At 47.1% G+C, this 27,654-nt stretch overlaps 1 protein-coding gene across 1 annotated transcript in view; it reads right to left on the reverse strand.

The window, feature by feature from the left end:
* The window catches only part of ASB18 (ankyrin repeat and SOCS box containing 18), a 95,718-nt gene that overhangs the window by 12,081 nt on the left and 55,983 nt on the right, over positions 1-27,654 (reverse strand). Inside the window, exons 5-6 of the mRNA XM_061191389.1 lie at positions 25,634-25,901; positions 5,454-5,958 (exon numbers count right to left, since the gene is read on the reverse strand). Of these exons, the coding sequence (XP_061047372.1) occupies positions 5,454-5,958; positions 25,634-25,901 (773 nt within the window). The remainder of the gene's footprint in view (positions 1-5,453; positions 5,959-25,633; positions 25,902-27,654) is intronic.

Below are 27,654 nucleotides of genomic sequence, written 5' to 3' on the forward strand. Positions count from 1 at the left end.
CCTCCCCCTCTTCCTTCCAGCCTTCCTTCCTCCTGTCTACGTCTTCACAGATATTTTAACATGAAGACAGGAGCAGCTGCCCATTTAAATTGGTAATCATATTACTATTATCATCTCTGGTCCCCTCCCTACCCCAATTTTGTTTCTTCCCTAATCCATTACTGTCACAAGCTCCGGCTTAAGTGGGCTTTAGAGAAGGAGAGAATGAACACGGTAGGCTGAGCTGCAGAGGGAGAGCCACGCAGGCGTGCATCTTCCCATCCCAGCCTCGCACCCCACCGTGTGCTCTTGACATGTTGGTACTTCTGGCTTACACGAGCCACCACTAACATGCCATTTCTGGGAGCACAGTGAATTCCATCGGCCCCTTTTCTGTGTTGGGGGGAAACCATGCCGTTGAAAAGAGCAGTTCACACTGGGTCCCTCCAGATCTAGTCTGTCTGTCTTTACAGGGTATCCTAGGCAATTCCTGCATCTTCAGACTTTCCTCAGGCCAACCTGGACCCTCCAGCTACCCTCCCATTGGCCCTCTCACTTCTCTGCAAAATAGTCAATGGTTCCCAGTGACTGCATGCTACCTGGACATCCCCATGCCTCCCCTCAAGCCCCATCCCCCAGGAACAGCTGCCCTCCCTCAGTAAGAGCTCCCCCTCCTCCAGGCCCCTCCTCCCTGGGTCACGGACTGTGACAAAGTCTTATTGCCTGTCTCTGGGAATTCATTTCCTGTCTCTTCTCTGTTCCACCTCTCTGGGGCTCCCGGGCCCTTCCCAACCCCTCCGCGCTGTGCCCCCCTCATGTTTGCCAGGCAGCTGGCTGCCTTCATTATTTTTACGCCAACACAGTTTAAAAATCTCCGCTGCCTCCTTGCTGTCTGTGGAGAAGCGGCTGCCACATTACTCTGACACGCTGATGGCATTAGGGTCCGCGTGCACTCTCTTCAGCTAATGAGGCGGCAGAAGGAAAATTAAGGGGAAAAATCACACGGGCACACTGCTTTCTACGTAGATGGAGAAATAAAACAAGAGCAAGGAAAACAGAGGCGCGTTACTGCTCACAGCTCACCTCCCCCCTCCCATGGGGGCAGCGTGCAGGCACTGCTGTGTAAAGGCAGGGAAGGGAGCCCTGGGTTTTGACTACTGCTACCCCAGGCTCCCCCCACGGAAAACCCTAGGAAATTGGAGTGTGAAGTCACGTTACCTAATTCCGTAATTCGGTAAAAAGAAAACAAAAACTTCAGGTCCATATGTGCAGCGTGGTCAATGCCCAGAAGGAGAGGCAAGACCAGAGGTTTGCAGATGTTTCTAGAATCTGTCATTCTTGCCCTCCACCTCCCATTTCCCCTTGCTCCAGCTACCTGCATCCCTCACCTGGACCGCACGACAGTCGGGGGTTTCCCAGCAGCCCACACGAGAGCATGTTCTCTACCCCTGAGCAGAGAAATCACCCTCCAGTTCTCACTGGATTATGTCACCTGTCCTGCTTAAGATGACGTAATAGATTCCTATTGTTCTTAAGACAAAGGTGCAAACCCTTAACGAGGGCCCTGCCTAGGGTCCTGGCTCTTGCTGTTTCCCCTCCAGCTACTGGGTCATTCCCACACCCCCCCCCACCCCCCGGCCCCCACATATTGCAGAGTTCCTTCTGCCCCAAGACCTTTGCACCTGCTGTTCCTTCTGCCTGGAATGATTTCCCCTCCCCTCTTCACACAGCTAAGTCTTCAGCCTTCAGATCCGGAATCACTCTATAAGCCCTCGAGGGAGCCTCGGACTCCCTGCTCAGCCAGCTCTGGCCCCTCGTTTGGTACCTTCAAGGTCTGGAGGGCCTTGGCTTTGCAGCTTTTCACATCACAGCAACTTCACAGTGGTGTGTGTGGTTGTCTGAGTCAAGGCCATCTCACCCACCTGACTGGCAGCTCCACGAGGGCAGGAAATACCCATGCTCCGGTTCAACACTGTACCACCAGCACGGAAGCACAGGCGCTCCCTAGAAATGTTTGTTGAATGAATAAGTGCTTAAGGGATGCCTGTGGGGGAGAGCTTTCATCACTGGTGTTGGCCTGGCACTTGCCCAACTCCTGGGCAAATCTAAGCGTGAATTATTTATGACTGCCCAGGTGAGGGGCAGAAGGAGAGAGGAACGTGAGCAAAGGCCTTTATCCCAGACCAAGCATCCAACCCACAAAGTCAACTAGCGGCAGCTAGTCTGGATCCACCCTCGTGTGCGTTTCTCTGCCCTCCCGCCCGCTCTCCTCCAGGCCGGGCCCCCTGCGTCCCGGCAACTTCCAGAATTCAAACCTGGCTGCATCCTGACACCGCACCTGCACCTGCCCTCGCGGCCGCACCTGACGCTGGTGTTAAGTAGCGGTCAGCCGGGCAGAAAGGCCCGGCATTGTCGACATGCTTGCCTTCCCAGCCGTGACACCGCTTTGATGTTCGCGGCAGCGCAGTGCGCGCGGCTCCGACGGATGCTTCGAGTCCGCCTGCTGCGGCGCTGGTGCCTTTGTCTGGGCACGGGGGAACTGTGATTTATGTCATAAGCTCGCTGCGAAACCTTTTGCCTCAGTAATTCTGAGCTCCGTGGGTGTCTCTTTACATCTATTTAAAGCACGGCTGCTGCCCACGGCCGGCGTGCTCTGTGACATTCCCCGGTGCCTCTGTGTACGCCTCGCCATGGCGCTAAGTCTTGCCTGCAGAGCGTCTTTGTGGCTCGTTTCAGCGTGTTTGCTGCGCGCTCCACGGGGCTGCTGAGCGAGTCGGGTCTGCCCTTTGATGTCCCGCGTGCTGATTAGACCCGTTTCCCGGTGGAGCACATGCAGGGGGCCTGGATGCTGACGCCAGATTTCCGGAGTGTTCGACCTGGTTGTCCTGGGGCGAGGCCAGAGCCTCACAGGCACTTGTACGTTGGCTTGGAGGATGTCCAGGTTGGTAGTAAATGCGCTCTTGCCCGCAACCTGTTCCTAGCCGGGGGCGCCGGGAGTGGGCTGGGGGCAGGGGGCTGCGGACCTCCTCAGCACCGCACCGCCCCCCCCCCAGGTGTAGGCGGGCCTCAGCGCGAAGACGTCGGATGCCCTTTTCCAAAGATTTAACTGCAGCGCCGTGCCCCGGAGTTGCTGGAATCCCCTTCTCTCATTCAGCAAACTTTGACTGAAGGTCCCCTGCACTGTGCTCTGTGAAAGCCTCAAAGTATTAAGATTTCTCAAAGAAACTCCGGTTCTTTCCGCAGTGGTGTGGAACTGCTGCGAGATTCATCTCCCGGAGCCAAGCACTTCTCGTGGCCTCTGGGTCCCCGTTGTAACTAACTGCTCCCAGACCCAAACCCGCAGCCACCCCGCACCCCACTGACCTGCTGCATTCCTGTGTGGCTGACAAAGGATGTCGTGAGCGGATCCCAGGACGGGGCCCCTGGAGGCCCAAAGGGGAGGCACTGGGCTTTGCCCTGCATCTCTAGGTCAAGGTGGGGTGATTCCCACGGCCTTGGAGACAGAGTTCAGGTGCTAGAAGTCCTGTCCCTCGGGATGATGCCTGTGGGGCTGCACCTCGGACATTGAAATCTGGACAGAGATCTCTAAAAATCGAATGCCTTCGAGGCTAACAAAGGATCATTACTAGTCACCACTGAAATATACTAACTTTCCTTTTTCTGTAAAAGAATTTGTCCCAGGTTGTTTTTCACTGTTGGCCATCATGTAAAGTCTTGTTTCTTTCTTTGTTGTTTTGTTGTTTCTTGTTTTGTTTTTTTTTTAATAGTTTTATTTATTTATGGCTGTGTTGGGTGTTCGTTTCTGTGAGAGGGCTTTCTCTAGTTGTGGCAAGCGGGGGCCACTCTTCATTGCGGTGCGCGGGACTCTCACTATCGCGGCCTCACTTGTTGCGGAGCACAGGCTCCAGACGCGCAGGCTCAGTAATTGTGGCTCACGGGCCCAGTTGCTCCGCGGCATGTGGGATCTTCCCAGACCAGGGCTCGAACCCGTGTCCCCTGCATTGGCAGGCAGATTCTCAACCACTGCGCCACCAGGGAAGCCCTCTTGTTCATTCTTTATGCAGTTTCACACCATAAGGGTTGAAGGGTGCATCTTGGTTTAAGGCACACACGGTGTGAATTGGAGGGGTGGTAGGTTTCCATTTGTTTCCATTTTATCGGTAGATGAACTAAGCCTGCTAATACTGGGAAACGTCTAAATGTAAATCATGAATATAAAAGGGAAGTGTTATAGAATACAAAAACGCTGGCGTTTCTTCCCTTTCAAGAGTCCACGCACAGTATGGAAATCACTGCATTAGTAGAGTGCCTCGGGAGGATGACCCGAAGATGGTGCAAGACTTGGCATAAGAAACTTGTCATAAAGTTTGTCAAGTAAGGAAACACCCAGGGAATTGTCTGGGTGGATTTTCCATTTCTCACCTGTGTTTTGAGAGACAAGAATGTTACTCTGTACGCATCCGCGATGCAAAGTGAGCATTTGAAAGAAATGTGTGAATCTCACTATTTCAGACCATCATCTAGCTGTTGTCCTTTTAGGATAACAGCTTTTAGGCTATTTGTGTAAAGCTTATCAGGCCAAACATGTCGCTGGCATATGACTGGTGAGTCTGGGATAATTTTTAAATTAAGCACAGCCAATTTTACATCGAATGGAATGACCTCCCTTCAATGAAGTCTTTTGGGGGAGGACAATCGTTTATTTTAACCAGTATTTTGGGAACTTTCCTTTTGGAAACATTTTCTGTCTTTATTTTCTCTGATAAGAAATGTTTATTCTTCATCTTTATCATTTCAGTGTAGATCTGACACGTGGAAAGGCGACAAGCTGCTCAGAGTCAAGTCTGCAAAGTGGGGTTGAGGTCCCAACACAACCTTGACCCCGAACAGGGCACTTCACCTGACTGAAATCCAGGTAAGGGAATGTCAGGAGCCTGGTGTATTTCACAGGAGTGTGGTGAGGACTGAGTGAGAGAAATCTGTGAAGTGCTATCATTAATCCCATTAATAAGGTGGATGATCACATCGGGTATTTCATTTCAAGTCAAATACCAGATGCGACAAGAGACTGATTTCATTGTTCACCAATTACACCAAAAGATAATCTGCCAAAATATTTTGAGCCATGACGGCATCACAGAAACAAGTGCCTGGCGTCCCCAGGTGACAACTCTGCAAGGTCTCACTCCAGTATGCTTGTTGACCCCCCAACCTTTTCATTTTCTAGTGACTCTAGAAAGGGCTGCCCAGCCCTGGCTCCTCAAAGTGTGGTCCCAAGACCTCACCCTCACCTCTAGTCTTGCTAGAAATGCAGACTCTGCCACCCCCTCCCGCGGGATCAGAATCTGCATCTGGACCAGTCTCCAGGGGGTTCCCGGGCCCCTGAAAGCCTGAGAAGCGCCGCATGCCCCCCGGCGGCAGGCCGGGTCCCTGCGCTGCAAAGTCCTCGTGGCCTGTCCCCGACCCCCTCTTACCTTGGGGAAGGCGTCGGGCCACACGGTGGGGGAGCCGTGGTTGAGCAGCGCCTGCAGCGTGCGCTGCGGCGCGGCCTCGGGGACGCAGGCGGCCGTGTGCAGCACTCGGGCCAGCGGCGACACACCCCCGTAGTCGAGCGCGCCCGCGTCGGCGCCGTGCCGCAGCAGGAGGCGCGCCAGGCCGTGGAGCGCGTGGCCGCAGGCCTTGTGCAGCGGGCTGCGCTCGTCCTCGTCGCGCGCGTCCGCCGCCGCGCCGCACCGCAGCAGCAGCGCGCACAGGCGCAGGCAGCGCGCGTGCTCGTCGGGCCGCCGCGCCGCGCCGCACGCCGCGCTCAGGGCCGTCTCGCCGCGGGCGTTCCTCGCGTCCACGCGCGCCCCGCGGCCCAGGTAGAGGCGCGCGTGCTCGTCCAGGCCGCGCTGAGCCGCCACGTGCAGGGGCGTGTCCAGGCCCGCGCCGCCCGCGCGCTGCACCGAGGCGCCGTGCTCCAGCAGCGCCTGCGCGCACCTGCGGGGAGGCCAAGGTCAGTCACCCGGGCTGGGCCCGGCGCACCCGCGCCCTGTCTCCCGCAGGCCGCCACGCCCTGCCTGCGGGTTCCGGGGCTTCGGACCCCCTGCCTCCCCACCGGGGGTGTTGGCTCCTAAAACAGCCAGGACAGGAATCCAGGTCTCGTGTGCCCAGGCTATAGGAGTTCAAACTGAGCTGGGAAAAAAAAAGATGAAGGCAAACCTGGGGGTACAGGTTACTAAATGGTGGCAACAGCTAGGAACTTTTCCTAAGAAGCCACGTGCAGCGTTAACATTTACTTTGTAATGTGTAGCTACTTGGTGCTGCTCTGGAAGGTACTGTGGTTCCGATGATGGTGCTGGAAACACGACTTACCTGGGCTCTTTGTCACAGGTGGGACTGGGAGTCAGGGTTCTAAGGAGGGCCCCTTAGGCCGTCGGGCTCTTTATCAGCTGGCATGTACCTGCGCTTTGGCGACAGTGTGAGGCAAGGCTTGCCTTACTCCCTGGGGGGGGGAATCTATCCATCCCTCAAGACACTGACACAGAATGGCACTGGGGTGTCCTCAGACGGGACTGGATGCATGGGCGAAACCCGCAACCATGCCTAACTGTGGGACTATCTTGGTTTCAACCAAGCTCTCCTTGAACAGACTGTGGATTTTGGCTGTTGCTAAATCCCGCAGTGGTGTCCTGGGGTTTGTAGGCTCCCGTGGGACACTGTGGTCTCCCGCAGAGGTGGGTATCTCCTGCTGCTTCCAGGTCCATCAGGTGGATCCCAAGACTGTCCTCTCCCAGGAGAGCAGCTTCCTCAGAGCCTCTGCCCCACCTGGGAGAACTCCAGGCACCTCAATCCAAACCCAGGTGGCAGTTGCTGACTAGGCAGGCCCACGCTGGACCTGGGGCCTCAGACACTGGTGGGGAACTCAGCCTGGACCAGCCTGAAAGTAGGACAGTCTCATAGACCCTCCCAGCACCCTCCTCCATTCTGCTGGCCCTTGTCCTTCATGGGCACTGCCAGAACACCAGCCCCACTTCAATCCCCCACTCCCGGGTCACCTCCTGGACGTTGCCATCAGTGTGTTTACTCCACCTTTGGCGTCTGACGCGCCAGCATGCTGACTTCACAGCGTAAGGCTCTGGTCCGTCTAGCTAGCCCTCCTGTTGGTACTCTCCTCATCTCTGCTCTGTTGAGACTTGGGTCATCGGCCCCTGGCTTTCTCAGCCCTTCCTGGCTTCACTTCGTTCCCTGGGCAGCCCTCCACTCTCTCTTCTCGGCATCCTCAGTTCCCTTGAGTTGAGGGGACGTGGCCATCCCCTGCGTCCGTTGGCCACATTTTCAGCTGGGAAGCCAATCATCACCCAGCCGCTCTTCCCCCCTTGGCTGCAGAGTGCTGCTGGAGGGAACACCATTCATGGAGATTGGCCTCTGGGCTCAGCTGGTCCTCAGGGCCCTTTGGCTCATGCTTCCCAGGGCTGAGCACCAGTTCCTCCTTCCTTGCCCTTTACTGGCTGTTCCAAATGTTGACCGCTGTCCCCAAGAGATCCTATTTCTCCTCTCCTCCTTCTCCGCCATCTACCCCTACTTCACTCAGAGTGCACGTTCCCCCAGGAACTGCCATCCTTCCCGCCTTGCGCCACTGAGTCGGCCCCCATACCTATTAGAATCTGCGTCTACATGATTGTCCTCTCCTACTTCCGTAGGGCTGAGGAAAGGAATGCCTCTTGATCCTCTTGTCCCAGGTGTCGTCCTTTTCTGCTTCCTTGGGGGTCTTGCTGTGTGCACTACTTGCTCTTCGCTTTCACCCTGTCCCCCACCCCCTCTTCAGCTGGCCACTCAGCCCTGTCGATTCCGTCTCTTGAATAAATCACTTGAACTGCTTCCTGCCTCCATCCCCGTTGTCACTGTCCTTTGTTGAGCCCCCAAATCATTTCTTGCCTGAAGCTAATGACAGTCTCTTAATTTGTTCTCCATGCCGGTCTAACAAGCTCCGTACTACCCAGAAAGAGCCTTTCCAGTGTAAATCATAAGACCTGTGCCCACTGAAAACCCAAAGGCTCCTCCTGGCGGCTGGAGAAAGCCCAGGCTCCTTTCCCCGGGACGCAGGACGCCGCGTGATGCAGCTTCTGGGGGCCTCACCAGTTTCATTTCCTGATGCTCCATCCCGTGCTTCGATCCTACCTGACCAGGTGTGCTTCTTAGGACACGTCCTATCTTTCCTTCCTCTTCCTCTGGGTCACACCTCTGTGTTGTCATGTTCCTCGCGCCTAAGCGTCTGGGCGCAGCCTTTATCACACCGTGTTTCAAATGTTCGCTGGCACGTTGGATTCCTCTCTTAGACGGTTGGCTCCTTGGGTATAGAAACGGGGGTTTATTTATCTCTGCTTCTCCGCGCCGAGGGCAGGGCCAGCCCGCTGTTGGTATTCCCTAAGAGCGTGTTGAACAAATGCATTTCGTTAATGAACATCCTCCAGTTTTCCTTCGTGTGGCTGCTGTTTGTCCTGTTCTTTACCTGACCGGGGCTCTGAATGGGATCCTTTGGGGGTTTCCAGGCCGGAAGCTGCTGCCCTTAAATCTGTTTACATTTTTACCCAGGGACCCTCAATATTTTAAATCCTCTCTCTGTATTTCTCTAGCCTCCATATCAGCAGTATCTTGGGAAGTGGTCTGTCTTGGGTGAAAGATCTTTACAAACAAGTACAATTTGATGTGAAATGTCCTTTGGGAAAATAACCAGCTAAGAGAGGATGCAAATTGGACAATCAGAGTGCTTCAGATCTGCTTCCTCCTTGCCTCTCTGGGAGGAATTTTGAACAGTGCAGCAGGAGGTTAGAAATCAAGGGTTCCGTCTCATTTTGCCACTGAGCCTGTGTGCACTCACAAACAATTACAAAACATTTTCTTCTGCTCTTTTTTTTTTTTTAAAAGCAGCCCAACCTCTCTGAAGAAGTCCACCGGGAAATACAAGTGGGTCTCTTTTCCACATCCGCAGCCTAACAGGCTGATGGCCAGGTTGCTCTTTGCAACAAAGATACCTTTCAGAAGAATGAGGACACTGGCCCACCCTCTGGAGGGCTGCAGATGTCCTTTTCATTTTTAATAGAGAGCTTCTAATTGGCCAAACCTTGGTACTTCCTTAGAGCAGATAATGATGTAAGTTGCAGACCACAGGCATGAGAAAAAAACAACACAACACATTGACTGGGGCACATGGCTGCTGGCACACACTGGGCAGTCAGTAACAATGAAGTTGTGGGAACCTGTTTGTTTAACGACATGGAAAACTATTTGCAGTGGTCATGTGAAAAGATCAGGTTACAAAACAGCATCGAACACTCCCATTTAAAAAAAAAGAACAGGTATGTATATGCATAGGAAGAAAGCCTAGAAATACACAAGCCAGCGTGTTTACCTCTGGATGATGGGGTGGTGGTGCTTTTATTTCCTTTTTGCCTGCCTGTATTTTCAAATTCATTTTCCAGAATGAATCAGAGTTGCAGTTTGACAGAGGAACGACAACAGAGGTTACTTATTAATAACAGAACCATCCCCCACTGCCACAGCAGCAGTTCATGGATTCTAAGAATGTCAGCTCAGCTTTCCAGGTTTGCAGAATGCTCTCAAATTTTCCATTGATCTGTCCAGGCGTAAGCAACGATCTGGGAAAGCACGTATGGCAGTGCCTCCGAGAAGGTGAGTTGAGAGGAGCGGGCGGGGGTGGGTGGGAGGTCCTCAGTGCTAAGCAGAGCAGTGATAACAGTCTTGGGGACCTGCAAGACCTGACCTTGTATGTGTCAGTGTCTCCAGTCAAGGAAGAGATGGCCCAGTGGGGAAAGTACCACCCAAGCCTTTGCAGGACTGTGTGGGAAACCCAGCTTTGGCCAAGCGCTTTCCTCCCAGGGGAGATTTTGCGAGCAGGTTTCCTGCTATCCTGATAGACACAAGAAGGAAGGCCTGGAGCCAGTGTAGGACAGTCGCTGTTGGGAACCAAGGGTAAGTTCCCATCTGACAATGTCAAAATGACTTGTCTCTGTCTTACGAGATTAAGGAGATGCTGTGTTGTCTGAACAACCTCAGATATGAAGCAACTTGGGCAAACGCTCCCCACCCCCCCACCATCCCTCATCCCCGTCTTTGATAATGATCGAGGTGACAAGCTGTTATGGGGCCCAAGGTTGACAGCACACAGAAAAAGTGGCTTGAGCCAAAAGGCAGGAGTTAATAGAGATGAACCCATCAAGGGCTGTTGAATGAATGTCATTTAAACTTATTTCTAAAGAGGGAAGTGGGACTCGGAGCCTACGTCCCGCACACCGCTCCCAGCCACCTCCAGCATCTTCCCGAAGCGCTGGCTTTCCCACTCACCTCGCAGGTGCAGGAAGGTGCCGAGTGCCTCAGCCCGGGCTTCCTCACTGCTCACCTCTTCCTTACCCTTTCATACCACCTTCCAAGCCGCCCTGCACCCCGTGAGACAGAGCCAGCTCCAGGCTTTCCTTCTCCGGCTTCCCTCCTCACCATCCCTCTAGTTGCACAAAGCCCTCAAAAGTGGTATTTCACAGCCTCTGGTTCTGAGCTGGGAGGTCAGTGCATTCCCCAGCACGTGGTCTTTTTATTTATTTTTAGAAGAATGTTATCTTTAGTCCTTGCAACAAATCTGTGTTGTAGGTGGAGTTTGCAGGTGGGGAAATTGAGGCTTAGAAGAAGCCCAGTGATTTGCATAGGGCCATCCAGCCCAGAGGTGGCAGAGCAGAGACCCTGGCTGCTGTGTCTGGCTTAGTTCTCGGTCACCCTACCCGCCCGGCTGCTCTTTCCGTTGGTACTATTTGTTAGGCACCTTCTATGAGCCAGGCATGGTACTAGGCATTTCCCATAAGTTCTCTCTAAACTTTTCATTCATCGGTTCATTCAATAAGTAGAGAATTTCGTCCATGCTCCGTACGCCAGCAGCTTGTCAGAGCGAGGGGAAGGGTCTCTTCTCTGAGCACTCCACAGGATTCCTGGACAGACTCACTGATAGAACGCTGAAGGCATCAGAAGGCCAAGGAGGTCGCCCGGCCCGTGGACCTCGTGCTGTACAATAACAAACGACAGGAACCCGCTTTTCGTCCAGTCCTGTGGGCAGCTCTGCGCCATAGATTTCATTCTCCCTGGATTTCAGTGACGATGTGGTGTTTGAGGGTTCAACAGTGATCTCAAGGGTGGGGACCTGGGATGTGATGGTGACTCCACAGCCAGGACATGCCGCTTGGGATGTGAACCCCAGCTACCGCTGGCTAAGAGAATGAGTCAACGACCTAACGATGGTACTGAAAGACAACAGTGACAAAGAACTATTAAACATAAGGCGAAATTCACAAAGATTACTTAAATTTTTTCGAGGGGAAACAGATGTTGCTTCTAAGCCCTTTGTCAGGTGTGTTCAGCATCTTGTCTCCTGAGCAACGGTTTCAGTGGCTGGAAGTCGCCAGAGTCCTTGGACGATCCTGACTGCCCTTCGCTGTCCTCTTCCCATGGTTGCTGCCCGAATCCCTTCTGACAGACGGGAGGGGCTTCACGCTAGACAGTGCGCTCAGCGAGAGTAATGGCTGTCATGAGCCAGTCTTGTTGAATCATCATGATGCTACTTTTCCTCCTCGGAGTTGACGCAGAGGCAGATGGGCTGGAGACGTGTCCCCGGGGCAGGGTGGCTGGAGCCCGAAGCCTGGGTCCGCTGGTGGGGGCAGGCAGATCGGCTGGATGCTGGGCAAGGCAGGAATGGGGGCAGGCAGGGGACAGAGGGGAGAGGCCTGGGAGGAAAACACAGCCGTGCTTTCTAATGAAAGCTGTGCTTTCCATTGAAAGGAGGCTCCCTCTGTGGATTGACTCCCCAGCTGGCTGCAGATGAAGGATGGGGAAGCCGCTGCCCGGACTTTGATGGAGGAGCAGCTTCACTTGGTTTCCCTGGACCTTCTGCTGAGCCTCTCCTTCGGGGACCTGCCACCCGCCCCTTTCTGCTCTGTATTTTCTTCTCCCTCCCTTTCTCCCGGGATGCTAAGCTGTGAGACGATCAAGCATAAATGTTTACAATTGAAACGGCTGATGTGAATGGACAAATCCTTAAGGGTAGTGGGGAGATGGAGAGAGAAGCTTGCTGGCCATTTCCATCCTTCCGTTTTCCCTTGGAGCAACAGCTGCCATTTAATTTGCTTCGGAAGTGTTGAATGGTTGTGGCTGCTGCTGATATTTTGGGCAAATTCTCCCCGGACGGCGAGTGAAATTCTGCCTTTTGGTGGACTGAGGACTGATTAAAGGAGCAAACTTAGAGAAGTTAGCTCCACTGTTTGCTTCACTTGCCCTTGAAGGAGTATCTGACTTTCTGGAAGCTTCACTAGTGTCCCCTCCTCAACAAGAAATAGGCAACCTTTCTCTCCTCCCCTGGCCCCAGCACACTGGATGAAGAGGGAGACCCAGAGGCATCAGAGTGAGGGGAAGAGAAGGAGGAGGAAAAGTGAAATAAAAGACTCGACTCTCTTTTTAGGCAGGGATGAGGGTTGGGGGGGGGGTGGAGCTGGGACTTGTATGAGAGAACAGTTTTATGTGCATGTATTTATGTATTTTTTGAGTCAGGTAAATTTGCTTACAGAGAAATGCACAGGTCTGAGAAGTATAGCTGCAGAAATCGGCAAAGGAATACATGTTTGTAACCAACATCCCAGTCAAGATGTAGCATATTTTCACCTCTCCAAGAATTTCCTTTGTGTGTGCTACCAGCCAGTCATCACCCCCACAGGCAACCATGGTTCTGAGTTCTCTCACCATGTTCTGTCTTTTCTAGAATTTTCTACTTTTTTGTGTCTGGCTTCTTCAGCTCAACAGAATGTCTTTGACGCTCATCCACATTGTTGCATGCATGAGTAACTCATTCTGTTTTATTTCTGAGTCATATTTAATTGTATGGACATACCACAATGAAAAAATTCATTCTCCTTTTGATACTGATGGGCATTTGGGTATTTCTGGTTTTTGGCTATTATGAATAAAGCTGCTATGAACATTTTTATGTAAGTCTTCTTGTGGACATATGTTCTCATTTCTTTTGGATAAATATCTAGAAGTGGAATTGCTGGTAGGTGTATATTCAACTTTAAAAGAAACTGCCAAACAGTTTTCCAGGGTGATTGCATCATTATACACTCCTAACAGCAGTGTATGAGCGTTTCAGTTGCTCCACATTCCTGCCAATGTTTGGTGTCAGTCTTTTTGACTTTAGCCATCCTAACGGGTGTAACATAAAGCATATTTCCTCATGGTTTTAATTTGCATTTCCCTGATGACTAATGATGTTGAGCACCTTTCCATCTGCTTATTGGCCATTTGTATATCTTTCCTGAGGTGTCTGATCAAGGATTTTGCCCAGAGGGTGAAGGTTTGATTTGGCCTGGATTACCTCTTTTAATTCCTGACAGCGAGTTGTCTGTAGTCAAATAGAACTTGGCAAGTGAGCAGAAAATGGAGGAATCTGCCTGAGATGCCAGAAGTGGCAAGGAAGGAGGATAAACCTACGATAGAACATGTTTGAAAGGTCGTGATTAGAGATGAGCAGAGCTACTTTCTGACTGTTGGCAGTTTTTGAAAAAATTAGGTTAACAAGGGAGAAGCTATCTTTCAACATCCATCTCTCTTATGGCACTTGGCTTTCAAACCTGGCTCTGACGTTTACACTGTGTGCCACTTTAACGGCAAAACATGGGCTCTTGGTGAGCCTTGGGTTTCTAACCTGTAAGCTGGGGATAACCATGCCTTGCAGGCCTGCGGGGAGGATCATAGCACGTAAGACACTTGCAGGTGCTCAGAATGTGAAGTTCTGGACTTCCCTGGTGGTCCAGTGGTTAAGACTCCGTGCTTCCACTGCAGGGACGCGAGTTCGATCCCTGGTCAGGGAACTAAGATCCCATGTGCCGCATGGCAGAAAAGGAAAAAAAAAAAAAGAATGTGAAGTTCTTCTACAAATATCAAATCATCCAATGGGAATAGCCCCTAACTGACACCTTGTTCTTTAATATTCCTTGAGATGCCTCAAAGTCCTGTTGAACCAGACCATGTTTTCTCCCCTCCACTTGAACAACGATCAGTCACTCATCTGGGATGTGGAGAGTGGACCGTTTACTGGAATATACATCAATGCTCATGAGCTGGAACCTCATGCAAGCAAACCTCCTGTTATTAGGCAAAGGCTTTTGGGGTCAGGGCGAGGACTCAGAATAGTTGTCCCTGTTCAAGTCCTGACCAGAGAGTGCCTTTCTTTCCTCAGGAAGAGTCATACTTCATTTCTCTCTGCCCAGATTTCAACCTGCCAGGTCTGAGTTAGAAAAGAATTGTCCAGTGATTTTCTTCAATAATTTTTTCCTCCCAAGATAATTAGCTGCTTCCACAAGTCCAATTCCGGCTTACGAATGAATTTTTATTTAGTTGAATTGACACAGCTGGGACCGAGAAGTAAACTTGCATGCTTTTTAACTAATATGTTTGTGAAGGAAGCAAATCCTCCTCACTTTTGTTTAAATCAAGACAGCTTTAGATGAGAAAAAGAATCAGGACTCTATTAATTCTTTTCTCATTTTAATTATCTCGGAATTTTAAAAAGGTCAAGGAGAGGAATCTGATAATAAATAGGGCGAGGCTGGCATGCAGGCTACTAACGTGAAGAGAGTAACTTTACTGGAACTTTTCTTTTTGGGAAAATCTCTTCAAAAGGCTCCTAGATTAAAGCTCCGATATCCCTTTTTGTGTGTTGAATTCTGAATTCTGAAGCTTGCTGGTTGGAAGGAAGCACAGATAATTTTTTTTTATATCCCAGGAACTCAGAGACTCAAAGGTTTTAAAGTCCTGCACCCATGGAGAATTGCTGACTAAAAGGGGATGGAGCAGAACTGGGTCCCTAGGTGTGGAGACCATTGTCATCAAGAGTAAGAAAATGAAGTGGCTCTGTATGTAGGTCAACGACCCCCTCTCTACTGTAAGGTAAAAAAATTAAGGATGACCTAAAATCTACTATGTATAAAAAGATTCTGGAGAAAGTAGCTCTTTCCTGTCAAAGTGATAATGTTTATACTACTTGAAGCCAGACCTCCTCGGAGTCTAACTTTAAGGGGACTCTTCAGAGCTGAAAAGCCGTAGTCTAAACCTCAGGCCCTCTCTGACATCTGTTAACTTTTATCCTTCAAGGTAGTTGGCTGTGTTATTGTAGAGGTGTTCAAGGGGACCCGCCAGCATCTTCCATCAAATCATTGATATTCTAAGTCAGCTGTTGCATAGTTCTGCCTGAACTTCTGGTGTGTTCATCGCTTATCTTAAACTTTTCCCCAATAACCTGGATTTAAATAAGTCAAGACTGTCAAATGAAATCACCAGGGAGAAAGAGTCATGTAGAGAGACACAAGGAGACAGAAGAGAAAATGAGAAGAAAAAGAACAAAGAGGAGGAGAAAGACAAAAGAAAAGAGATTTTAAAAGCCCCATCTTAATACAAAGACATTTTAAAAGTCTTTATTAAACAATGTGCTAGATCTGAATGATTTCTGAAAAACCAGCTGAAGCCAGGAAATTAGTTTCTATCACACAGTGTATAAGCCGAGTAGCTTGAATGGTCTGCATATGCCTCAGCTCCAAATGTAAGCTTGTTGGTTTGTCTTAAGGGCTGTTGTCAGGATTCACAATATTTTGTGTTCTGAGTAGGTGATACATTCTCATTTCTTAGTAAAGAACAATATTTTTCTAATACTGTAAGGTGGAAGATTGGAGCCCAAGGTATGAAGCAAACTTGGTTTTTAAAACTCCTTCTATTTTAAAATTATTTTAGATTTACAGAAGAGTTGCAAAGATAGTGCAGAGAGTTCCCAAATGCCCTTCATCCAGCTCCCTCTAAAGTTCATATCTTATATTATTATGGTACCTTTGCCCACATTAAGAAATTAACATCAGTCCAAAACTGTTAACTGACTTTGTTTGACTTTCACCACTTTTCCCACTAATGTTCACGTTCTGTTCCAGGATCCAATCCAGGATACCATGCTGCATTTAGAGAACTTAATTTTGAACAAGAGAAAAGTAAATATAGACATGCCTTCTTGGGGGAGTGGGAAGCATGGTGTGTTCCTAGACATGCAATATCATCAAATGGGTTATATTATCCATAGGAATATGTTATAATTGTGAGTATGTTCTTGACTAGAGATATTACTTGGAATAAATGATAGATGACCAACAAATATAGAGATAAAGAAAAGAAACCACAAACCCCATATTAATTAAAAATAGTGAAATGTTCTTTCAATTCTCATAAAATAGACACAATGATTATACAAGAGGCCTCAGAAATTGCAGTCAGCACCTACATAATTCTTAACTATATGCAAGGTGCTCTTCTAAACATTTTTCCTACATTAGCTAACTTAATTCTCATAATAACCACCCTACATAGTAGGCTCAAATATTACAGTGAGATACAGAAAAATGAAATAACTTACCCAAGCTTGCACAGCTAGTAAGTGTTGGAATTGGGGTTCAACCCAGACCTCAGATGTAGCAAAATATGTACTTGTAACATATAAAATTGTAGGGTATAAAAATATGATGAATGGGGTGGGTGGGTGAGGAGAGTCAATAAATAAATGAGGTAATTTCAAAAAAAAAATGATGAAAACTGAGTGCAATCAATGTAAAACTGCCTAATAATTTTGCCCGTTTTCTTAGTATATAGAAAAACATTTGCTTTGATTTGATTGGCTTATGTCCTTTAATAAAGCTGGTGCCTCTTTCTCTCCTAGAAAATTTCCAGTAGAAATTTACCAGCCCACACTCTCAACTTCCATGCACATAGTGGATTCTACATATTCTTGGCTCAGTGTCTAGCACACTGCTGTAAATTACCTTCCTCTCCTTTGAAACCAAAAGCATCTTGCGGGAATAGACTGTGTACAACACAGCGCAGCCCCAGCACCTTGTAGAGTTCAACAACTTGCGATTGAATGCTTGTAGGGAAAGAATCATTATTGGATGAACTTAGAGCTGTGCTTTTCAAAAATAGATGGGGTTTCTATAATTTTGTCACCAGATGGCAACTTTGTACACCAGCAAATCATCTACCAAATGACTCAAGGATAGAAATTGTAAGTTAAAATGAGGTAGAAGTTAATCTTTATTTAGTATCCATGCAGAATAGCTATCTACTTACAGCTTTAAAAAAATCATTGAGAAATGTATTCATAAGCATTTCTACTTTGAATCTTATATCTACATATCTTATCTCTCACAACTACGCCTTATGTGAATCTGAAATTTACAAAATGAACAAAGTTAAAATAAAGAAAATGTTATTCATACCCAGATGATAGAATTGATAGAAAGAAACATTAAAATAGTTATTAGAACTGCATTCCATATATCTGAGAAGCTAGAGGAAAGATTGAACATGTTAAGTAAAGACATGAAAGATATTTTAAAAAGACCTAAGATTGGGCTTCTAAAGTTGAAAATTATAATGTCTGAGATGAAAAATACACTGGATGGGATTAATGGCAGATCAGGGATTTCAGAACAAAAGGTAAGTCAATTACATAAGAAAAAAATGAAAAAAAAATTAACAGGGGCTTCCCTGGTGGTGCAGTGGTTGAGAATCTGCCTGCCAATGCAGGGGACACGGGTTCGAGCCCTGGTCTGGGAAGATCCCACATGCCGCGGAGCAACTGGGCCCGTGAGCCACAACTACTGAGCCTGCGCGTCTGGAGCCTGTGCTCCGCAACAAGAGAGGCCGCGACAGTGAGAGGCCTGCGCACCGCGATGAAGAGTGGCCCCCGCTCGCTGCAACTAGAGAAAGCCCTCGCACAGAAACGAAGACCCAGCACAGCCATAGATAAATTAATTAATTAATTTAAAAAAATTAACAGAGCATTAATGAACTGTGGAACAACTTCAAGTGGTGTAACATATATGCAATTGGAGTCCCTGAGGCAGAGGAGGGGATCATATAGAAAATATGTGAAGAGATAATTGCCAACAATTTTCCAAATTTTATGAAAAGTATAAACCCACAGATCCAAGAAATCAGTAAATCTCAAGGTCAAGAAACATGAAGAAAACTACGTCAAAGCACATCATGATCAAATTGCTTAAAACCAGTGATAAGGAGAAAATATTAAAGCCAGAAAAAAAGGACACTATATACAAAAGAACAAAGATCAGATAGATAGAAGATTTAAAGATTAAAAATTCAAGTTAGATGACAGTGGAGCCATGAGTGTAAAACACTGAAAGAAAAAAAGAACCTGTCAACCTAGAATTCTCTACCCAACAAAAGTACCTTTCAAACACTCAGATGAAATAAAGACTTTTTCAAACATACAAACTCCAAAAGGATTCATCCCCAGCAGACCTTCACTATAAGAAATATTAAAGAAAGTCCTCCAAGCAGAAGGAAGATGATCCCAGATGGAATCTTCAGTCTATACAAAGGAATGAAGGGAACTTGAAATAGGAACTACATGGGTAAACATAAAAACTTTTTTTTCTTATTATTTCAATATATTTAAAAGATAATTGACTTTGAACAAAAATAATAACAATGCATTGTGGGACTTATATGCAGAAGTAAAATGTATGATACCAATAGTGCAAAGGTCAGGAGGAGAGAAATGGAACTATAGTGTCATATGGTTTTTATATTATACATGAAGTAGTATAATACAACTTGAGGGCAGACTGTGGTAAAGATGTATACTAAAAACCCTAAAGCAACTACTAAAATAACAGAACCAAAAGTTATATATAATAAGTCAAAAAAGGAGATAAAGTGGAATCATGAAAAATACTCGGTATAGAAGAAGGTAGAAAAAGAAGAAAAGGGAACAAAGAATGGATGAGATGAATAGAAAAAAATAACAGGATGTTGGATTTGAACATAATCATATCAAAATCTCATTAAATGTAAATGATCTAAACACCCAACTAAAAGGCAAAGACTACCAGATTGGATTAAAAAAGACTCAATTATAACCTGCCTACAAGAAATCCACTTTAAAAATAAAGACACAAACTGAGCATGGCCTTTAATCAATAGCAAGGAACTGAGACCTTCAGTCCAACAGTCCCAAAGAACTGAATTCTGCCTATAACTGTATGAATTTTGTAGCAGATTCTTCCCCAGTTGACCCTTCAGGTGAGACCCTAGCCCTTGTTGACACCTTGATTGCAGTCTTATGAGAGACTGTGCAGTAGAGGACCCAGTGAAGCCACACCCAAACTCTACCCACAGAAACCATGAGACAATAAATGGGTGTTGTAGTAAGTCTCTAAGTTTGTGGTAATTTGTTACACAGCAACAGATAACTAATGCGGATGGAAAAGGGTATACTATGCTAACACTAATCAAAGGAAATCTATATTAATGTCAGACTGGATATTTTAATATCAGACAAAGGAGACTTTAGAGCAAAGAATATTACCAGAGATAAAGAATATCTTTTAATAATGATGTCAGTTCTTCAAGAGGCAATAACAATGCTAAACATCTATGTAACTAATAATAGAGCTTCAAAATATTTGAAACAAAACTGATAGAACTGCAAAGAGAAATAGACAAATCCATGAGTATAGTCAAAGATTTCAACACTCCTCTTTCAATAACCTGTAAAACAAGTAGGCAGTAAATCAGTAAGGATATAGGAGTTTTACACAACATTATTAGGCAACTTGACTTAATTGACATTTATAGAACACACCACCCAACAACTGCAGAATATGCATTCTTTTCTGGTGCGCATGGAAATTTTACCAAGATAGGATATATTTTGGATCATAAAACTAGACTCAATAAATTTCAAAGGGGTAAAGTGATACAAAGTAAGTTCTCTCACTATAAAGGAATTAAATTAGAAATAAATAATAGAAAGATATCTGGAAAATACCCAAATATTTGGAAACTAAATAACACGTTTTTATACAACCTATGTTTCAAAGAAAAAAATCAAAAGGAGAAAACTTAAAGGGAAATTAGAAAATATTTAAAACTGATTGAAAGTGAAATTTTAACATATTAAAACTTGTGGGATTCAGCTAAAGTAGTACATAGAGGGTACATGTATAACACTGAAAGCCTATATTAGAAAATAAAAATCATCAAAGACATCAGCTTCCATCTTAAGAAATAGAAGAACAAGAACAAATAAAACTCATTGTAAGTAAAGAAAGGAGGACAATAAAGATCCTATCAGGAATCAATGAAAAATAAGACAGTAAAACACAAAAGAAAATCAGTAAAACCCAAAACAAGACTGAACAGGGAAAAAAGAATAAAAGTCACAAATTCCAGTATCATGAATGAGAGTGGTGATTCTACAGATTCTGAAGCTATTAAATGGATAATAGGGTACAACTTTATGACAATAAATTTAACAAAGAGATAAATGTCTTGAAAGATACAAGCTATCAAAGCTCACTCAAAAAGAGAGAAATATCCTGAATAGCACCATAGCCATTAAAGAAATTGAATTCATAGCCAAAAACCTTCTCATAAAGAAAACTCCAGGCCAAGATAGCTTCACGGATGAATTCTACCAAACTTTTAAGGAAGAAACAATAACAATTTTACACAAGCTCTTCCAGAAAATAGACAAGAAGGGGACACTTCTCAACTCATTTTTGAGGCCAGCATTACTCAGATATCAAAACCAGACAAAAACATTACAAGAAAAAACTACAGATCAATACCTTTCATGAACATACATGCAGGTTGAAAAAATGTCAGCAAATCAAACCCAGCAATTTATAAACTGTGGTCTGAAGAATGCAAGGTTGGTTTAACATTTGAAAATCAATCAGCGTAAATAATTATATTAACAGACCAAAAAATACACCATATGATCAACTCAATATATGCAGAAAAAGCATTTAGAAAATTCAATATCCATTCATAGTAGAAACTCTCAGCAGAGTAGGGATAGAAAGGCACTCTTTCAATCTGAAAAATGTCATCTACCTCTAATATCATACTTAATGGTGAAAGATTTAATTCCTCTAAGATTAGAAATAAGGAAAGTTGTCTGCTCTCATTACTTCTATTCAACATTGCACTGGAGGTTCTATCTAGTGCAATAAAGCAAGAAAAAGTACTACAAGGCATCCAGATTGGAAAGGAAGTAAAACTCTCTTTATTTGCAGATGACATGATTGTCTACATAGAAATCTTATGAAATTTATGATAGGCTACTAGAACAGTTAGTAAGCTTAGCAAGGTTGCAGGTTTCAAATTAATATACAAAAATAAGTTATTATCAATTTATATAGTAGCTACCACAACAGAGATTTAAATAAAAATATCACTTTCAAAAGCATCAAAAATATGAAATACTTAGGGATATATCTGACAAAATATGTGCAAGCCCCGCACACTAAAACTATAAAACAAAGCTGAAAGAAATTAAAGATCTAAATAAATGGAGAGATTTATCGGGTTCATGGGTTGAAAGATTCAATATTTTTAAGTCAAGTCTCCCCAAACTGATCTATAGATTCACATTAACCTCAGTCAAAACCCAGCAGCTTTTTTTGTAGAAATTGACAAACTGATTTTAAAATTTATGTGGAAATGCGAAGAGGCTAGAACAGCCAAATCAACTTCGAAAATGAGGAATGATGCTGGAGAACTTATACTACCTGACTTGAAGATTTCTTACAGAGTTACAATATTCAATACAATGTGGTACTGGTGTCAAAAAAGACCAATAGAGGGGCTTCCCTGGTGGCGCAGTGGTTGAGAATCTGCCTGCTAATGCAGGGGACACGGGTTCGAGCCCTGGTCTGGGAAGATCCCACATGCCGCGGAGCAACTAGGCCTGTGAGCCACAACTACTGAGCCTGCGCGTCTGGAGCCTGTGCTCTGCAACAAGAGAGGCCGCGATAGTGAGAGGCCCGCGCACCGCGATGAAGAGTGACCCTCGCTTGCCACAACTAGAGAAAGCCCTCGCACAGAAACGAAGACCCAACACAGCCAAAAATAAATAAATTAATTAATTAAAAAAAGAATCAATGTCTGATCATTGTTAAAAAAAAAAAAAAAAAAGACCAATAGAGCAATGTAATGGAGTAGAGACACAGAACCACGGCTCTGCCACGGAGCCCTAGCGACTTGCACGTATCCACACAGGCCACGCAAACAAAAGTTTGAACCGCTGCTGATCTAAGTCTTGGCAGAGCGCCTTGTGATCCTCCAGAATGAAAGTCTTGTAAGGAGTTGCTACAAGACCATCGTCTACTCACCTCCCTATGGCCCCTGGGAGGCCGTCCTGAGACGTTTCTCATCACCTCCTGGGTTCTGATGAGGTTTGGGACTTCCTGCCTTGCCCCCCTCAGAATAGAGCTGCAGACTGTAAAACTGCTCTCCTGAAGTCTAGATTCGGGTGTTCTGTAACAGGGTATGCTGCAACTCACATTGCCATTATCTGGCCGCTTTTGTTTGGGTGTTGTCCTTTGTGGTGTGTGGGACAAGGACCGTGCAGAATTGGTACTTCTGGCTATTCTTCTTTTCACTGTTTATGTAAGCGTTAAAAGTCCGAATCTAGGAGTGGCTCCGTGGATCTTTACCAGTTGAATCAGTCAGGCCTTGCCCTGTCTTGTGTGTACTTGACAAGAGAGCCAGAAATAAACCCATACATATGTAGTCAGTTAATTATCAACAAAAGTGCAAAGGCAAATCCATGGAGAAAGGAAAGGCTTTTTGACAAATGGTGCTGGAACAACTGGATATCCACATGCAGAGAAAAAAAAGCTTCAATCCATACCTCACACCATATTCAGATATTAAAATGGGTCATAGACTTAAATGTAACATATAAAATTATTTTAAAAATTTTAGAGGAAAACATAGGAGGTAATGTTTGTGGCCATGGTTGGGCAAAGATTTTTTTTTTTTAAGATAAAATAACCCAACACAATCCCTACAAGAAAAAAATGATCAGCTGGATGCCACCAAAAGTAAGAACTTCTGTTCTCCAAAAGACACTTTTAAGGAAAGAAAATATAACCCAGAAACTGGGAGATAATATTTATAAATCACATGCCTGACAAGGGACTTGTATCCAGAATATATAAAGAAATCTCAAAATTTAAGAAGAAAACAAACAACCCAATATTTTAAAAGGGCACAAGATTTGAACAGGCACTTCACCAAAGAAGATAAATGGATGGCAAATAAGTACATGAGAAGATGCCCAACATCACTTCTCATCAGGGAGTTGCAAATCAAAACTACAATGGAACATATATATGGAATCTAAGGAAAAAAAAAACAAAAAAGGTCATGAAGAACCTAGTGGCAAGACGGGAATAAAGACACAGACCTACTAGAGAATGGACTTGAGGATATGGAGAGGGGGAAGGGTAAGATGTGACAAAGTGAGAGAGTGGCATGGACATATATACACTACCAAACGTAAAATAGATAGCTAGCGGGAAGCAACCGCATAGCACAGGGAGATCAGCTCTGTGCTTTGTGACCACCTAGAGGGGTGGGATAGGGAGGGTGGGAGGGAGGGAGATGCAAGAGGGAAGAGATATGGGAACATATGTATATGTATAACTGATTCACTTTGTTATAAAGCAGAAACTAACACACCATTGTAAAGCAACTATACTCCAATAAAGATGTCAAAAAAAAAAAAGAATAAAAACGATTTCAGTCTTAAAAAAAAAAAAACAAAAAAAACTACAATGGAATATTTCTAAGTACCTAAAGAATGTCTACAGCTAAAGAGTGACCATACCAAGTATTGGTGAGGATGGGAAGCATCTAGAACGTTCATATATTGCTGGTGGGAATGTAAAATGGTAGATCCAATTTGGAAGGTCATTTCCTAAAATATTATCTTTTAATCATATCATGTAACACAGCTCTGCCTAGGTATTTATCCAGGAGAAATGAAAGCATATACCCAGAAAAAGGCTGGTACACAAATGTTCATAGCAACTTTATTTGTAACAGCCCCAAACCTGAAACAATCAAGTGTCTTTCAACATATGAGTGGATAGATACATTGTGTCATCCTCTACCATGGAATACCACTCAGCAATGAAGAGGAGTGAATTATGGATACACACAACAGTATGACAACTCTCAAGGTATTGGGATTGACATGTACACACTGTTATATTTAAAATAGATAACCAACAAGGACCTACTGTATAGCACAGGGACCTCTGCTCAATATTCTGTAATAACCTAAATGGGAAAAGAATTTGAAAAAGAATAGATACATGTATATGTTGAACTGAATCACTTTGCTGTACACCTGAAACTAACACAACACAGTTAATCGACTATGCTCCAATATAAAATGAAAATAAAAAAATACGCTTCAAAGCAAATCTTAAAGTAATATTGCTGCATGAAAGAAGCCAGACAAAAGAGACTACATTCCATTCACATAAAATTCTAGTAAATTCAGACTATAGTGACCAAAAGCAGATCAGAGGGAAATTGGAGGAGGGGGAGGGAGAGATTACAATGGGGCAAGGGAACCTTTTGCTGGTGATGGCTGGGTTCTCTATCTTGATTATAGGGATGGTTTCATGAGTGAGTGCATGCCTGTGTCCAAATTTATCAGATCGTATACTTTAAGCATGCGCAGTTTACTATATGCAATTACAACGCAGTAAAGCTGCTTTTGAAAAATACATTGTTTTCAGTCACTTTCCTTCAAGACTCCTGGTGGTCCACGTGCCTTTCTGAGTCCCTGCTGCACGTGATTGGTAGGCGGTGCCCCTCCGCCTTGGTCCCTGAGAGCCCAGTAGTCCTGCCTGCCTGCGCTTGACATGGTGATTTTATTTAATCGTCATCATAGAGACAGAAGGCCAAGAAATTTTAATCCCAAGAACAGGGACTAAAAGAAATGTCAAGATGACACAACGCAAGCTGGGCCCCCGGCACAGAAATCCTATGCAATGACGCGGTGGGCCCCCGCCGTCTCTCGCAGGACCTACTGGACCCCGAGGGGACAGACCCTCCGCAAGGACAGCCGCGAGGCTGGACCCGGCACCAGCAGAACTTCCAGAACCCCGGCACCTGGGCGGGGGGTGGGCCCCGAAAACGCGGGCGCAGCTCGGCTGGCTTGTGGGACGCCGAAGCCCCGCCCGAGGAGCTAACCATTTATGTCACACTGTGACAATTATTCTGCATAAAATTATCATTAAAACCCCTAATTTTTCAGCCTCCAACCCCGCCAGTGGCCTTTTAGCATTCTCCAGCGCCGGCGTCTGCGGGCCGGTGATCACCGGCTCATTACCTCCGTGTGGCGCCGGCCCCCCCCGCGCTCGCAATCAAGCGCTAATTAAACCGGCGCGGGGCCCGGGCTGCGGCCGAGGCCGGGGCGGGGGACCCGGTGGCCTCCGAGGGGCTCTGACGGACGTGGCCGAGGGCTCCCGGGTCTGGGTCCGGGTCCGGGCGGGGTCAGGAGGCGGGCGGGGCCGAGGCCGAGGGTCTGGGGGCGGGGCCTGCGGGGGTGGGCTTGGGGGCGGGGCCTGGAGCGGTGACGCCGGCCTGGTCCGGGGGCTGAGTGGGGTCGGGGCGCTGAGGGCGTCCGGGGGCAGGGTCAGGGGTCGGGGGTCGAGGGTCGAGGGTCAGGTGGGTGGTCGGGGCCCCGGGTCCTTACCCCAGCGAGGCGGCCGTGCGGCAGAGGTGCAGGGGCGCCAGGCCGTCGGCGCTGAGCAGGTCGGGGTCGGCGCGGTGCTGCAGCAGCAGCTGGGCGCAGGCCGTGTGGCCCCCCAGGCAGGCCTCGTGCAGGGCGCCGCGGCCGCCGGGGCTGGCGTCGGGGTCGGCGCCGCGGCCGAGCAGGTGGCGCACGCAGGCCGTGTGGCCCTGGGCCGCGGCGATGCACAGGGGTGTGGTGAGCTCGCGCTTGTACTCCAAGGTCCAGAGGCCTGGGGGTGGAGGGGAGGTGGGGAAAGGTCAGGTGAGTCGGGGGACGCTGGTGGGGAGCGGTGTCCATTAAGACTGAAATAGGGTGAAACCATCTCTTAGAAGTAGGTACCAGGTGGGCACGTAGGGAGATACACAAAGATGCTCAGGGTTCGGGACAGAGAAACCCAGTGAGGTCCAACTGGATCACGGATGAGGGCTGGAGGGAGGCGTGGGGTAGAGGTGAAAGGGCCCTGACAGAGAGGGGCAGAGAGATAGCAAGGGAAAAAAGTGTAGGAAGAGGGGAGAAAGTAACAGCGCACAGAGCAGAGACACACTGGAAAGACAGAGATGGAGAGACAGGGAGAGAAGAAATACAAAGGAGCGATCGGGGTGGGCGGTTATTGAGACGCAAGAGGGTTTTGCCAAATATGAGGGTAACTTGGGTAAGATTTGAGGAGTTAAAAGCTGAACAAGCAGGGTGGACAGTGGGAGAATTCACATTTTCCAGACTCTGAATTAGGGGCAGCTTGAGGGAGGAAAGTGAGCTGTGGATTTTTCTGGAATCCAAGCCCTCTCTTTTCGAGCCCCAAATTTACCCCTTTATCATTAAGAGGAGAAGACAACAGACAAAACAAACTGACCCACATCACCAAGGTTGCTCGAGAAAAGGACTCGGAAAGTTTAGTTGTCTTGGAAGTGGCCGGGTTTCAGAAGCACCCTTTGATGTGGTGGTCTGCATTGAGCACAATTCTGGTTTGTTTCTTTGCGCTCTTCAGGGTTTTGTGTGTGTGTGTGTGTGTGTGTGTGTGTAGGGTTGCTCTTTCTTGAGGGATGAATGGAGCAGGAGCTATACATTTCACTTCTCTGAAAACTTTGGGCTTTCAAAAGGCCTGTGGAAGGTTGTTAGCAGCCATGAGCACTCCTGGAAATGGGGGAAAGCTGTCCCTGGTGAATACACTTCAAGGGACAGGATTTCACATGGCAGGGATGCCTTCTGATAATGATGGAAGAATCGATACTGTGGCTGTAATGAGCTGTGGAGGAGACCCTTTTCACAGGCCACCTCCTTCCCGGGACCCATGCTGAGCAGTTTGAAAGACCACTCATAATTACGTACCTCCATGCAGCGCACGGTTCCAGCCCGCCCCGCGTCCCCAAGGCCCAGCCTGGAGGTTGTGTGCACTCGGTGGGGGAAGAGGGGGCCTGTCCTCCTGGTGGTGGGTGATGGTGGCTGAAGGCCCTGCGGACGTGGGCCTGCATGGGTTTGAGCTGCCCTGCCCAGTGAAGACCGGGTCTGATTTGAGGGGGATGATGGATATGGTCCTTGACCGTAACAGTGACCTACATTCTTGTAGGGGCCAGCTCCTGGTTGTTGATTCTACTCATTTTCCTGAGACAGGAAGTTTACTTACTGAGGGTCAAGGAAGGGGGTACTCCATTTTCTAGGGCATGCTAAGTTCCCACCATCAGCAGCTCTGTTCACCCACCCAAGATTCCCAAGTCTTCCCCTGGACTGATGGGAAGGGGCCTTGGCTGGGCATTTAGCTTAGCCATAGCTTAGGGCCAGCCCCCTTCTCCAGGTCCCTGGAGATGGTGATGAGCTTCTATCAGGCCTTCCAGAGAACCCCGTTCTAAGGCAGCTCTCTCATTCAGTAAACCTGAATCATCAATCAGCTTCCTATAAATCCCACCCTTGGTCCAGGTTCTGCCACCAGGAAGGACACAGAAGCAGGCTTCTCCCCATGTGATACCTCCCTCTAGACATCAGCTCCA

This window comes from Eubalaena glacialis, chromosome 1 (assembly GCF_028564815.1).
Source record: "Eubalaena glacialis isolate mEubGla1 chromosome 1, mEubGla1.1.hap2.+ XY, whole genome shotgun sequence".
In the NCBI taxonomy this organism is placed as follows: Eukaryota; Metazoa; Chordata; class Mammalia; order Artiodactyla; family Balaenidae; genus Eubalaena; species Eubalaena glacialis.